Source organism: Grampus griseus (assembly GCF_964374135.1).
Source record: "Grampus griseus genome assembly, chromosome: 14".
Lineage (NCBI taxonomy): Eukaryota > Metazoa > Chordata > Mammalia > Artiodactyla > Delphinidae > Grampus > Grampus griseus.
This window is the reverse complement of record NC_139008.1, coordinates 21,732,681-21,747,553: the sequence shown is the minus strand read 5'-3', so window position 1 is coordinate 21,747,553 and position 14,873 is coordinate 21,732,681. Positions and strand designations below refer to the sequence as shown.

General features: G+C 43.2%; 1 protein-coding gene across 4 annotated transcripts in view; it reads right to left on the bottom strand.

Moving 5' to 3' along the window:
• DNAH3 (dynein axonemal heavy chain 3) overlaps nt 1-14,873 on the bottom strand; it is a 194,028-nt gene that overhangs the window by 178,275 nt on the left and 880 nt on the right. For 3 of the 4 annotated variants that reach the window (XM_082670865.1, XM_082670867.1, XM_082670868.1), the window contains exons 2-8: nt 14,577-14,814; nt 10,089-10,138; nt 9,257-9,280; nt 5,885-5,989; nt 5,120-5,342; nt 2,260-2,332; nt 1,818-1,992 (exon numbers count right to left, since the gene is read on the bottom strand). In XM_082670865.1, the coding sequence (XP_082526991.1) occupies nt 1,818-1,992; nt 2,260-2,332; nt 5,120-5,342; nt 5,885-5,989; nt 9,257-9,280; nt 10,089-10,127 (639 nt within the window). In that variant the 5' untranslated portion in view covers nt 10,128-10,138; nt 14,577-14,814. The remainder of the gene's footprint in view (nt 1-1,817; nt 1,993-2,259; nt 2,333-5,119; nt 5,343-5,884; nt 5,990-9,256; nt 9,281-10,088; nt 10,139-14,576; nt 14,815-14,873) is intronic. The other variant, XM_082670866.1, reaches the window with a different exon arrangement.

Sequence of the window (14,873 nt, the reverse complement as noted above, 5' to 3'; positions counted from 1 at the left end):
CGTAAACAAACCACCAACAAGAAAATGATCAACATCAATTGGCTAACTGCGCCCACTTGCCCACACCTGTCAGCCACCAAGGGACCCTGTTCATACAGCACCTATCTCCATCCGTCACTCGCTCCTGGGCCTGTGACTTCACACTCATTGCAATACATCATTGGCGAGTATTCCCCATGACTCTGGAGGAGTCAAACAAAGCCAGAGAGATCTCAGCGTGGTATAAGGAAGGACTTGTCCAACGCCACGCAGATAGGAACAGTGGAAGGAGGACTGAGGCCAGGGATGGAGGTGGCATTATCTGGTGAGCTTTAAGAAGAGGAATGACAAGCTCCTCAAGTGGACTCAGATAATTCACCCTCCTCAACAACAATGCTCCTATACAAAGAAAGCACTTGATCCTGTGGCTTGTAGCTGTCCATGGGGAAAAACCCCCAAGCCTGAGTGAGACTTGGGAGTTAGCTCTTCTAATCCAACCATGGGACTTTTGAGTTTAGAAAAGCCACACAAACACAGGAACTGAACAAAAATGCCCAGTGGGACCTGGCGACGTTAGGAAGTTTGGTTTACTTAGGGCTTGCCTCTAAGCTGCTAGATGGCTGAGTGGCTCTGGAAATGAATAATTTCAGATGGATGAGAAGCACAAAGTATAGGAAAGGGTTTGAAATCAGATTTGACCTTCAGTGCCAATTGTCTGTGGTCAGAAGAGGCTGAGCTTACATCTCTTCAACCTTCATACAGGACAAATTCCAAACCTCCCTCATTATAAGAACTGCGTGGGGTGAGGAGAGAGGCTCCTGTTAAATGCAGATTCATAGGCCCCCTGCTAGGGCATTTGGGACTTGTTAGCAAGCACCCCAGGTGATTCTTATTTTCAGGCAAGTTTGAGACATGCTGTGTAGCTCCTAAGAGCACAGAGGTGTCAGTATCAGCCAGACCTGGCCTAAGTTCTAGTTTTGCCTCTTACTGACTGTATAACCTTGAGCAAGTTACTTAATCAGTTCCCACCCCAATTTCCACAACTGGACAATAGGAATAACCATAGTCCCTAGGTCTTGAATGGGGTCAAGCACCTAGAGGGTTTAGCATGGAATTTTGCTAATAGCACATGTTCAGTTGCTATGGGTTTTTATTATTAATCATTTTACTATACACTATAAATTCGCAAGCTATTTGTTCTTTTAAGACAGGGGTTGGAAGCTCAAAAGTCTACCTGGGACCAGGCAGGTAACGTTAATAACTGAAAGTTGGCTGTACATAAGAAAATAATAAGGAATTGTGGAGACTGACAAACCAGAGAATGTATTTCTCATCTAAAGGAAGTGGCTACTGTTCTGCTTCAAATATTTTAATTTTTTCAAGAGAGGTAAGAAATCTAGCTTATGTGAGATTTCCTTTATTTTCAAAACACATCTATAGGCCAAATTCATCTTATGGTAGGGTTGCCGGATAAAATACAGGATGCACTAGGATATACTTATACTAAAAAATTATTCATTGTTTATCTGAAATTCAAATTTAACTGGTGTCTTGTTTTTGTTTTATTTTTGTTTTTCAAAATCTGCCAACCCCAGCCTATGGGTCACCATTCCGCAACCTACATTCTATGAGGACCCAAAGGCACTGATTCCTAAGACTTACTAGAGCAGAGAATTCAGGCACGCACACCTTCATTCAGTAGTCTGTCATGGGGTCTGGACTTCAGTATTTTTAAAACATTCCCTAGGTGACTCTGCTGTTTTTCTCCAGTTTAGAATCACTGAGATGCCAAGAGTAATACTTAGCAAATTGAGAGAAAGGAGGCAATAAGAATGTACCTCCAAGTCTGATTCAGTTGGTTTGGTTTCTTGACTTTCTATTTCCATCTCCTGCTGTAACATCACATCAATCTGTTCTTCTGGACTCATTGGTCTGCTTCCTGGGAGAGTCAAAGATGTCACCACCTCCGTCCTCATAGGTAAGGAGGTTGAGGTGCTGCGGGCCAACCTCGTCCTGAAAAGTAGACACAAGCTCAGTCCTTGGTTCCATGGAACACCTCATAGGTTTGTTAGCGTTGGTTTTGCTTAGTTGGCTAATTTATTTTTATTTAGAGCCTCAAAAAATTGGATTAAGAGGACTGTTGGGGAAAAAAAACATGAGTAACTAGGTATCCAGGAACGCTTTAAAGTCAAGAAGCAGAGCATGGCTTTCAAGAGACCACAGCCTTCTTCGGTTCAGCCCAGTGTCCTGCAATCCCCTGTGCCCATAGGGACACCTTACCCAGTGAGATCCTCTTTGTCTTTGGGGGAGAACTTCATTTTCTTCTTGTTAGGCTCTGATGAGCTTTTATTTGCTAGAACAGTAGAGAAGAAAGACATCAGTGATGAGCAGTGGCCTTGGGCGGTCCTCTGTCCACAGGGATGCCAGTCTCAGGGTAGTGCAGGAGAACACTAAGCAGGGTGGACTTGGTGTGGTGGGATGACGCAGGTGATGTGGGCCCTGTACCACTAATTACCTGTGTGACCCTGAAGAAGTGACCATCACTCCAAGCCTCAGCTTCCCCAACTGTGAAATGGGGATGAGCATACCTTCTGTTATCCCATACATTGGACAAGTATTAATAATTGCTCAATTCACTCCCCAATCCTATATGCTCTATTTTCTAAACATCAGGTGTATTACTGCTTAATATTTTTTCTTTAAATAGATTCAGACTTTTAAATCTAATATATTTATTTTAAAGGAAATATTATGATTATCACAAGTAGAAAAACCAGTATCATTTGCAATAAATATAATTATTGCAAACAGAAAAACTGATGTCATTTGTAATAAACAGAAGGTATTGCAATAAATATCATTTGTGATAAATAAATTCAACAAGTAATATAAAACTCTACTATTATACTTTAACTGGATACTTGCTTAAGATTCTAGCCTAAGGAAACTAACATGTCATAGAGACATGTTAAAGACATACTAATATGAATTTGACATTTTGAGGGAATCAGAGGAGTGAAGACTCTTGGTTAAGATGTATTTTGAGTTCATACTTTAATTTCCTCAACCTACTCCAAATATAACAATAATAGAAAAAATATTCTTTAAAATTAAAAAGACAGTGCATTGTTCGAAAAGATGCTCTTCTGTGTGGACTAAAAATAAACACATTGTGAACTAAAAGTCTTAAACTTGGCTTCTGCCTCCAGAAGCAGGCAGAAGTAGTTAGGTGTTTGATACCTGGGGGGAATAACAGAACCCAAAACATACCATGATTGTGGGGACTGCAGGTAGGCTCACAGCATGAAGCCAGGGCTGCCCTACCCAAGACACCCGAAAAGACAGCAACACTGTCATGCAGATAAAGCACTTGTTATCCTCAATTCACATGGTGGCCACAGAAAGCAAAGAAAGGCTGGTAATATCTAGGCCAAGCCTAACATCGCCTCAGGGACCAGATCTACAATCCCCAAACATCACCTTAGGACGGGAGTCCTAAGCCACCAATATAAGATCTGGTACTAATTTGGGGTCCAAGATGCCAGATGAAGGCATAAGGGAAAAAGGCAAGATTTTAAAAGGTATGTCAAAAGAATACACTGTTTGAGTACATTTATATGTGAGAGCAACCAAAACTAACCTATGGTGACAGAAATCAGAAAGTGGTTACCCTGGGGTGGGATGGTGTTGGGTAGAGGAAGGAACTGATGGGAAAGGAGCACAAGGGAACTTTCTCTAGTGATGGAAATACCCTATATCTTATTTGGGTGGTGGCTATATGGTGTAAACAATTGTCAAAACTCATTGAACTGAACACTTAAGATCTGTGCATTTTACTGTATGTGTATTATACCTCAACCAATGGGGAATGCATGTAGCAAGAAAGGGAAAAACTCTCAATATAAGTCTGCAAACTAAAATCCCATAACACATGAGAAAAACCAATACTAAGAAAGATAGCAAATAAACTCAAAAATTGAGGGACATATTTATAAAATGGAAATGATACAGCAATACTAATAATTCTCTAAAATAAATGTTTAAGATCCTCCAAGTGATTGATATTGGAAGGGCTATGTCCATGAGAATAGAATAATAAATTGGCAAGTGTGGTCCTCATAAATAGAACCAATTAGGAAATCTGAAAACAAAAAGATACTGTCATTAAAACAAAACCCATTCATTAGACACGTTAAACTCAAGACTGAACATAGTTGAAGAGCAAATTAGTGAGCTGGAAGATATATTTGAGGAATTCACCGAGACACAGCAGAGAGGATAAAGAAAAACATGATAATGAGTTTGAGACAGCAGGCAGATTGAAAGTCTCCAACACACCTCTAACAAGAACTACTAAAGGATATCCTTAAGCAGATATAGGTGTACCCAGTGGGACTAAACAAATTAATACATATAAAGTACTGTGGTAAGCAGCTTCCAAGATGGTCCCCAAGGATCCTCACTTCTTGGAATCATGCCCTTGTGTAATCCTCTTAAGTGTGGGCGGGACCTACCAACTCACTTCTAACAAAGAGAAAATGGCAAAAGTGATAGGATGTCACTTCCAAATTTAAGTTCCAAAAAGACAGTGGCTTCTATCTTGCTGGCTCTCTTCTCTCTCTTGCTCTCTCCCTCATTCCCTCTAAGGGAAGCCAGAAGTCATATTGTGAACTATACTATGGATAGGCCCATATGGTAAGAAACTGATGTTTATGGCCAACAGGCAGTGGGGGATGTGAGTGAGATTGGAAGAGGACCCTTCCCTAGTTGCCTTTCAATGACTGTGGCCCTGGCTGACACCTTGATTGTACACTTGTGAGAGATTCTGAGCCAGTTAAGCCATGCCCAGATTCCTGACAGAAACTGTAAGACAACAAATGGTAGTTGTTTTAAACTATTAAGTTTGGGGGTAACTTGTTATGCAGCAATCAACAAGAAGCACATGGAGCAGTGCTTGGTGTATGGTAAATGTCATGCTAGCCATTACAGTCATTCCCATTTCAGAGATGAGGAGACTGAGGCTCCATGAGGTTACCCAAAGTTAGGTGCAGCAAAAGGTGGAGCCAGGACTAAAACCCAGGATTAGAAATCTCACTCCAAAGCCCTATTCTGAGTGGGTATGGCACACAGCCAGAAATACCTAATGGCAGCCCCTGAACAATCTTCTCCCTGGGGACGCTGATGGTGACGGGCTGGTAGACCTTCAGCAGGTCCTTCAGCTTCAGGTCCTGGGCCATCAAGGAGTAGTTGTTGGCAATGGAGTTGCTGGGTCCATTGTGGTGGTGCTGCTCTTTGAAGGGTGCAGCCAGGGTCCATGATGTGCGTTGCATCAAGGGTGGGTAAAGGCTGTGCGACATGACTGTCTACAAGGGAAGAAATGCACAGTGACACATGATGAGGGACATCACTCGGGGGGCCTGGGCTCCTTAGGGCCAGGCTCCACTCACACTGAGACTCATGGCATCCCACATGCCTTACACGGGGGCTCTACCTCCTGCACACTGAGTGCAAATACTTTCGGAATGGACACCAACTGTACTTCTCTGACCATTGTGAGCATGATTTCTGATGACAAGGATGACAGCTTGCTTTCAATATTCAGTAAATTTGTGATCAGATAATTTACATCTACTGTCTTTATGGCTATGGACGTGGCTATAAGGTAGAAATAACTGTTCTCATTTTACAGCTGAATATGGAAAAGTTCAGAGAGTTTAAATAATGCAGCAGGTAGGTGAGAAGGCCAGATTCTAACTCACCTTTGTGTTACTGCATAGCTTTCTCCCATGGTGCTGTAGCCTCTTCCAGTGGCAAAAATGACCAAGGCCTCTAATGCCACTTGTCAAGTCTGACTGTTTGCCCCCACACTAGTACCAGCAGAAGAGTAGCAGCCAGGTGAACATACCTGATAGAGTTCAGATGGTTCCTCGTTAGAAGAAGCAGGCAGAGGCGGCAACTCTGGCCGCATCTGGGAGTGGCTCATGTGATATATCGAGTCATTTTTGTGGATCTGTGGGAAACAGACACAAAGCCACTCTTCAGGAATTAGGAAAGATTTCCAAGCTTCTGAGGTTGATAAGGAGTAAAAAGGTCCTCAGGAAAGGTTTTAGGCACAAAGTTCTGCCATACAGCACCCTTCTCACCCCTATCCACTGTGTAGGTTTCATTTCTTAATTGTTAATGTCTCTCCTCTAGCATCTCCTCCTTGGCTACACTTCAGTGAGCAAATTCAGATTTTTTTTTTTCCCCTGGGAAGAGCCCAAATCTGAGGGCACCTCCAGGTGCCCTACCCTGGGTTGTAATTAAAGGGGTTGACTTTAAAAAATTGACTCTTGCATTTCACATTGGCAAAATTCCAAATAGAAATTTGCTTATGCAGTGGCATAAGTAACTCTGTGCTTCCTGTGGAAAGAAAAAGTATCATTTAAAGAGTGTGGGCATGTAGGTCCACCATGCCATTCAGAGAGTGAGCCTCAGACAGAGGTGAACCCGTGGCTCCCACTGCCACTCTCAGTTCCCGGTGCCTTTTCACCTCAGAGTTGAAGGTGATTTCAGTGTTGAGCAATGCTGTGTGTGTTTCTGTCCTACACCCAGCCACTATAAGCAAGACAACTACTTCATCTGGGGCTGTGATGGAGGAAAACTTCTGGGCTGGACTTACTGAGAGGTGTTGCTACACAGCACTTTAAAGGTGGTTTAATGGATCTGCAAGTATAATTTTGGCTCTTTGTGATTTTTCACCTGAGGCAATGACTGTGTAAGATGAGACATTATTGGACAGATTTGATTTATCTGGGTCAGCAAATTAAGTCATGCAGGGTAACTGAAGGTAGAGACATAGGGGGTATATGAATCAGATATTAGCCATCCCATGCCCCAACCAATCCCTCACTGATGACTCAACCTCATAAAATAATAACATTAACAACAATGACATCTGCCATCATTCTAAACGTTATGCACCAGGCACTTAGGAGATTTTTTATACCCATGTTCTAGCTGAAACCAAGGCTCACAGAGGATAGGTAACACATACTAACCACACAGAGGTGCTTTTATTTCTTTAAAGATTTTTTTTTTGATGTGGACCATTTTTAAACTCTTTATTGAATTTGTTACAATATTGCTTCCGTTTTATGTTTTGGTTTTTTGGCCATGAGCCACGTGGGATCTTAGCTCCCTGACCAGGGATTGAACCCGCACCCCCTGCATCGGAAGGCAAAGTCTTAACCACTGGACCGCCAGGGAAGTCCCCAGAGGTGCTTTTAAATACACATCACTCAGCATCCCAACACACTGGAAATGGCAAGTATCACTTACACAGCAAATTACTTTGGGAATGTGTTGATGTTAAAATTAAACAAAAACATGCAAACTCTTAAAACAAAACGCATACTGAGCCTGGGAGTTTTAAAAGCATAATAGGTTCACTGATTTAATGGCCTAATTCAGTGGTTTTCAAAAATTTCAGACCCACTAACAGAACTTTATTAAACATGGGGATGCTCAGGCTCCACCTTAAACAAGATGACCCTGTTGTTTCAGCTTAGCACTGTGCCTGTCTCTCTGCTCTTGACCTCAATTTCAAGGATCTAAGAATCGATGAATCATCTCCAAGAGCCTTCTCTTTCACTAGCGAAATTAATATCAGATCTGCACTGATGAGGCGAACAAAATGAAAAAACTCAGCATCAACTTGAAAGGAACCTGGCCATCCAAAATGGGTACTATACCATCCAAGGCAGATTTTGGCAGCAGTATTTTCAGGGAAATGAAGTCATTCATGGTTTCCTTCAGGATCCCAGATGTGACTGGGACATATACTGACATATACTGATTGATAAGTTAGGGCTGTCTGCATTTTGTCTTTGCAAGCGAGAAGGTTTTGTGGTCAGTGGAAATCTTTCCCTTGGCCTAGCTTTTAAATCTGTTTCAAATAAAACTATTCATTAAAAGAACAACAAGCAAAAACCACAAATTTCAGACATCTTGAGTAAGTTACAGTTGAGGAGACTCTTTTGCAGTTGAGGAGAATATTAACATTATTCTGGAGGTGGCTTAGCATTCATGCTTCTGCTTATGGTTGGGGTAAACCTGATTTCAGCCCTGACATATACTGGGAAGTTACTCTTCCCAGCAAAACAGGCAGAATAGAGCCCTAGTGGACATAACTAGCTCTACTCCAATTTCTGTCCATGCTGTATAGTTTCCAGCCTGTGTCCAGGGTAGAGCATGTGATACAGGTCTGGTCAGTCAGAATACGCTCTCCTCCTAGACACTGTGATTGGTTCAGGGATAGGTGTGTAACCCAAGCTGGGCTCATCACAATCATTCCTGACACTTTTGATAGTGCCATTGAGAAAGAGGTACTCTCAACAGCCATCTTTGCCTTATGTGAAAAAAGTCTTCCTTAGATTAAAGCCAACATAAAAGAAAGCAAAGCACCAGAAGGACAAAGACAGACTCCCAATGACATCAACTGGACCCCAGGATCCAACTTGGACTTCTCAATTTCTTGAGCCCATAGATTCCTTTTTGGGTTTGAGCCAGACTGAATCATATGTAAGTCCCTCCATACTGAGAGATGGTCATCCAAGAGATAGACACAGAGGCAGCTGAGTCATCATATAAAGAGAAAAGCCATTCTTGGGATAATAAAGAAAGAAAACAACATTTTGCAAGAAAGCAAACTAGGCACTTTCCTGGTGGCACAGTGGTTAAGAACCCGCCTGCCAATGCAGGGGACATGGGTTCGAGCCCTGGTCCGGGAAGATCCCACATGCTGCAGAGCAACTCAGCCCGTGTGCTGCAACTACTGAGCCTGCGCTCTAGAGCCTGCAAGCCACAACTACTGAAGGCCGTATGCCTAGAGCCCATGCTCCGCAACAAGAGAAGCCACCACAACGAGAACCACACGCACCTAAACGAAGAGTAGTCCCCGCTCACTGCAATTAGACAAAGCCCGCACGCAGCAACGGAGACCCAATGCAGCCAAAAATAAATAAATAAAATAAAATAAATAAATTTATATTAAAAAAAGAAAGCAAACTAACATTGAGCATTTTGCAGAGCACAATGGAGAGAAGCAGAACCGCTGAAGAACAAATTAAACTTTAAGCTAGTTCATAGGCACAGACTAAGACTTATACACACAGAGCCATTAAACCATGATAGCAGAAAACAGCTCAGTTCATGGGACAGGGACACATGGGACACATACAAGATTAGCAGATCTAGAAATCAATTCATAAAACAAAGAGAGTTTTCTTGAACACACCTGGTTAAGAATCCTCTGTGGCACCTTCAAGGTGAAAGAGATGGAGATTTTTGTAAGAACTACCTGGCTACCCAAAACGGTTTGTTAAAAATACTAATGCGTAAGTGTTCTCTCTGGTAAATTGCAGAGCATTTCCATTTCAGGGGGTGGGCTCAGTAATTATCAACAAATCCACTTTAATTTTACAAAGTTTTGGTTTAAAATGCTCCTCTGCAGTGTAAAATGCGCCATACACTTCAATGTATGGCAACGTAGTGGATCTTGGCTTCTCCACCAAGATTCTGGCACCTAGATTGGGTAGAACTGTTACTTTCAGGTGCTTATTTCTGACTACATGTGATGTTTGCAAGTCCTTCACGGAAGCAGTTTCCAAATGCTCACTTAAGGACCTGCAACAGCAGAGTCACTAGAGTCTTAGCTAAAAATACAGACTGCAGGGCTCCACTCCAGACCTTTGAGATTAGAATCTTTGGGAGTGAGGCCAAGTCTCTACATTTTCAAGATACTCCCCAGTATATTCTTATATATGTACCTCCAGTGCTGGGAACTGCTGGATGGAACATATGGTCTAATGGCCTTGAAAAGGAAGGGAAAGAAAGGTGTCTATTCCTGAAATATTCTCAGCAAAACTTGAAGATGTCCAAAAGCCTAATTCAGAACAAAGCATAATTCAAGGACATTATTTGATTAACATATATGCCTGGTCAAGGAGATCTAACATGGCAATTGGTTTATGACTGAAACATCCCCTTCCCACCCACTTCCAATTTCCCTACATGTTGAAAATACTACAGGTATGAAAAAAGAAATACACCTTAAAATTCATACTTACCTTCTGAGATGAGCAATCCACGTCACTCATGTTCTCCATTCTAACTGGACCTATAAAAATATTTAAAAAAGGAACAAAGAGCTCTCAGTTTCTTCCTCTCCTATCAGTGGCTCTGAAATTCCTTATAGCATAATGGGGATGACACAGATTACGGAACTTTCCAGATGTTCTGAAAGCTCTGTTCACAGGGCTGCCTCTCCGAGGTCATGGACTTCAGCCCCCTGAGGAGTTTCCAGGTAGAAGAGGAGAGAAAGGGAAGCTAGAGAATGAAGGAGCAGCCTTGGGGCTCTGCTGGGCTCTGTGCTGCAGCTTCCCTGTGATGGCCACTCTTCCCATCCCCTGAGCAGCACCTCCCTTGGAACTTTTCCAGGAATACACCGACTCCACTGTAGAGAAAAAACTGAAGCAGAGTTACATACTAACACAGAGAAGAGGGAGGAAGCACCCCACCAAGCATTCCCCCCGGCAGCCTGAACTCTTCTCTCTCCTCCTCTCAGGTTATTTTTAACACTGGAGGAGCTTGTACCCAGGTCCTGGGGCCAGTCACAAGGCTTCAGTGTCTGTTGCTAGGGAAGGAGGGGCCTCTGTTGTGCCCAGATACAAGGCTGGTCTTGACTCAGCTTTGTGTCCAGGTCTCTCCCTTTGCTGTAGGTCAGCTGTCCAGCAGGAAGTTTCGGTGACAGGAGGGTGAATGGCAATGATCCAGGAGGTGAATGGCAACAAGAGGTTATGCCTTTGGAGGGGCCTAAATGCACACAGAGTGGTGGTTAAATTCTTGGGCCCTGGAGTCAGACAGGTCTGGGTTCAGATCCTGCCCTTCCCATTTAATTAGCTATGTGGCTTGAGCAAATTGCTTAATCTCTCCAAGTGTCCTTTACGATGTAAGATGCCAACAGTGTGTCAACCTACCTCATAGGTGGGCTTGAGAGTTAATGAGATAATACCTGTAAAGCAACCTGCACATAGTAGAAGGATGACCAACTTGTCCCAGTTTCCTGGGACTTTCTGGGTTTTAATACTGCAAGTCCTGCACCCTGAGAACTCCCTCAGTCCTGGGCAAACTGAGACAGCTTGGTCACTCAACACAGTAGGCACTCTATAAGTGTGGCTAACATCATTCTCATGATAAACACAGGAACACATGCACACATATGCTCACACACACAAGATACAATTAGCTGCTGCCCAGACATTCAAAGCACACGTTAAGTGGTCACTTTCAAAATTTTCTCAAAATCAAGTTAGACTTATTGAGCTCTTTTTGGGAGACAGCCTTCTATATATATATATGTATGTTTTGTCATTCAGTTTTCCCCCAAACTCCATGATGTTGCCATTTTATGATTGACGAAACCAAAACTGAGAAAGACACATAATTTTCCTAAACTGCCAGGACTTCTAAGTAGTGCTGATACAATGTGAACCCTGTCCTTATGACTCCAGAGTCCAGTGTTCTTTCCATAAAGTACCTGCCCATAAAACAAACATTTCTGAGATCTTACGATGAGCATTACATAGTACCAAGTACTTCCATTTCTCCTTTTTCTTACTTTTCCCTCAAAGTTTGGCTTTCCATACCTTCAAAATAACCTTGAGGCTCCTCATTCCTTACATTTGCACTCTCTACCATAAGGTATATATACAGTTTCAAATAGTGTTTGGAATAAATGAGCCAGTGACAGAGTTTGAGACTTTAGACGGAAATGGGGTTATTACCAGGTCTCCTATAATAGGATATGAAACCCCATGTCCCACAAAAAACCCAGCAACTGTATGTAACCCAACAAAGTAAAGAACTCTGGAAGGGGCCTGGTAGGGTGCCCATGAGCCCCATGACCTTGTGGGTGAGTAGGAGACACACCTCCCTTTAAAATTTTGTGTGCTTTAAGTCTACCTGTGTCCAAAAACATCAAAGCAATAATTACAGCTTTCATTTATTGATGTATATTAGCTGTTGGCACTGTGGTAAGCACTTAATGAGCATCATCTTCCCAAATCTTCTCAACAATGGAGAAGATGAATACAACTATCCCAAGTTTTATGACTGAGGAAACTGAGAAACAGGGAGGTTAAGTAATTTGCCCATAGTCACTCAGCTAGGTCAGTGGCAAAGTTAGAACTTCACCTGATTATGGAATCTGCTCCGTGGCTTTAACCAAAAGCCTACATGTAGTCTGAAGAAAGATAGAAAATAAAAAAAATATCTGCCAAAGAGAATGAAACGTCCATCATCTCCCCTCTGCCCCGGGCCACCTCACCGGCACCAGAATTGCTTGCTGACTTAATCTTCTGTTCAGCAATTTCCAAGTGAGGATGCAGTCCTCAAATCCCTTAATCAACTTCAAGTACATAGGGTTGCCAGATGAAACACAGGATGCCCAGACATACTCATCCTAAAAAGTTATCTGTTGCTCACCTGAAATTCAAATTGAACTGGCTGTCCTGTATTTTTATTTGTTAAATCTGGCAATATGGGGAGAAGAGGTCAGCTAGCCTCTAGGTTATCCCCATCTTTGTGGTGTTAACAGCTTAGAGTCTCAATCTGTTGCTGGAAGTTTTCACACGTTTGTAATTCAGAGCCCAGTGTTTCTGGCAGATCTTTTCTGAGGCTTGAAACAGTTGCTTATCCAGGGACTTATTTTATTGATCCATCCAATGGTCAGCAAGAGCCAAGTCCTTGTGCTACTGAGAGATGCTAAGATTCCCACCGTTGGGTAATATATAGTATGGTAGATAGAGAAGGCAGCCAACACACAAGGAAACCCAAAATCTGGCTGGTCCTACAACAATGCAAGTGAAAGGAACTAGAAGATTCACAGAGGTTCCCCTAGATGGCACCCTCGAACAAAATTTCCAGTGAAGGCCTCAATTCAGCTTCCCAAAGCAACACCCACCAGGGAAGGAGGGTTGCAGTTTTGTCCTAAAGAAAAAAACCCTCCAAACCCAAACAATAACCAACCCTTTCCTGGATGGGGCACCCATCACACTGCAGCTGAACAAAAGGCATGAAAACGGACAGGACTGCCTGAAACGTAAAAATTTAGGGACACTTCTCCGTCCATGTCCTCCTATCTTCACCATCAGCTCCCCCCTTCTTGGCTCTTGTGGAGTTAGAGCACGATCCCTTAGCTTATTATTATTATCCCCAAGCTTATTTCTCTATCCACCAGCCTGATTATTTCTAGAAATATTAGTTGGTAGAAGTAATACATCATTGGTGGGTGGGCAAAATCAGTGAAAGAAGTCAAAATAAAACTGTATCGCATATTTGAAAGTTGCTAAGAGAGCAAATCTTAAATGTTCTCGTCACAAGAAAAACAATTCTGTCACTGTGTATGGTGACAGATGTTAACTAGGTTTATCGTGGTGATTATTTTGCAATATACACAAACATCAAATCATTACGTTGTACAGCTGAAGCTAATATAATGTTATATGTTAACTATACCGCAATATAAAAATAAACAAAAAAGGGCTTCCCTGGTGGCACAGTGGTTGAGAGTCCGCCTGCCGATGCAGGGCACACGGGTTCGTGCCCCGGTCCGGGAAGACCCCACATGCCGTGGAGTGGCTGGGCCCGTGAGCCATGGCCGCTGAGCCTGCACATCCAGAGCCTGTGCTCCGCAACAGGAGAGGCCACAACAGTGAGAGGCCCGTGTACCGCAAAAAAAAATTAAAAATAAACAAAAAAGGAAAATAAACCAAGTAACCATGATCAGAAAAAGAAAAGCACAATACGTTAAATATTTTTGAGCTCCTCCTATGTTCCCGATAGGTGCTAAGGTCTTTACAGACATTACTGCACCAGTCCTCACTACAACCCTGTGATTGCTTTGATCTTTCCTAAAGAGTTATTTTTCAGGTGCCTACGGACACAAGTCACAGAGGAGAGACAGATCAGCAAAGGTCCCTGGATGGAAAGGGCATGAGAACTGTGCAGCAGCAGGCCAATGCTCAAGTCTTTCCCTCTCCATTTTACAGATGAAGCTGAAGCTCAGCGAGGTTAACTCATCCACACAGTAAGACTCTGCCCTGGGGTCAGAGTCCAGGACTGTTGGACCTCGGTTCATGGTCTTTACGAGTTTGTTCTATGGTAGTTGTTCTCAACCTAGACAACTGTGCCCCCCAGGGGACATCCGCCAAGGTTTGGGGGTCTGCAGGGAAGGAAAGTACTACTGGCATCTAGCGGTTGGAAGCCAGGGTTGCTGCTAAACATCCTACAATACACAGGACAGCCCACTCAACACAGAATTTTCCTGACCAAAATGTCAATAGCGCTCGCTGCCCCTTGAGAAACCCTGCTGTATGGGCTGAATTTCAGGCCAAGGAACATGTGTTCTGGCTCTGACTTGAAACTGAAGGATTTGGGATTAGACTTTTTCATTTATAAAATGGAGATACTAATCGAACCGATCTTTAGGGATCTCACTGGCTCATGATATCTGCGTTTGAGAAGTAATGGTTAAAACCTTCCAGTCAAGGTCGTACCTCTTCACTTGTCTGTCCTGAGCTCCAGAGATGCTTCCAGAAGAGCTGGTTCAGGGTATTTAGGCAGGGGAAGCCCTGAGACCCTGGGAAAACCCGTTCTCAGCTGCCAGTCCACCTGTCTCAGGGATGGCCTGGGCGCCCTCACTCCAAGCCAAGAGTGTAGGAAGGGCAACTCTCTCTGAGCCTCAGTTTCCTCACGTGCTCCTCACTCGTGGCTTGTCCGGGAGGCTCCAAAAAGCTGAGGGAGACAGCGTCCTTTGCAAGAGCTGCAGGCGGAGAGAGCCAAGCGGAGGGGAG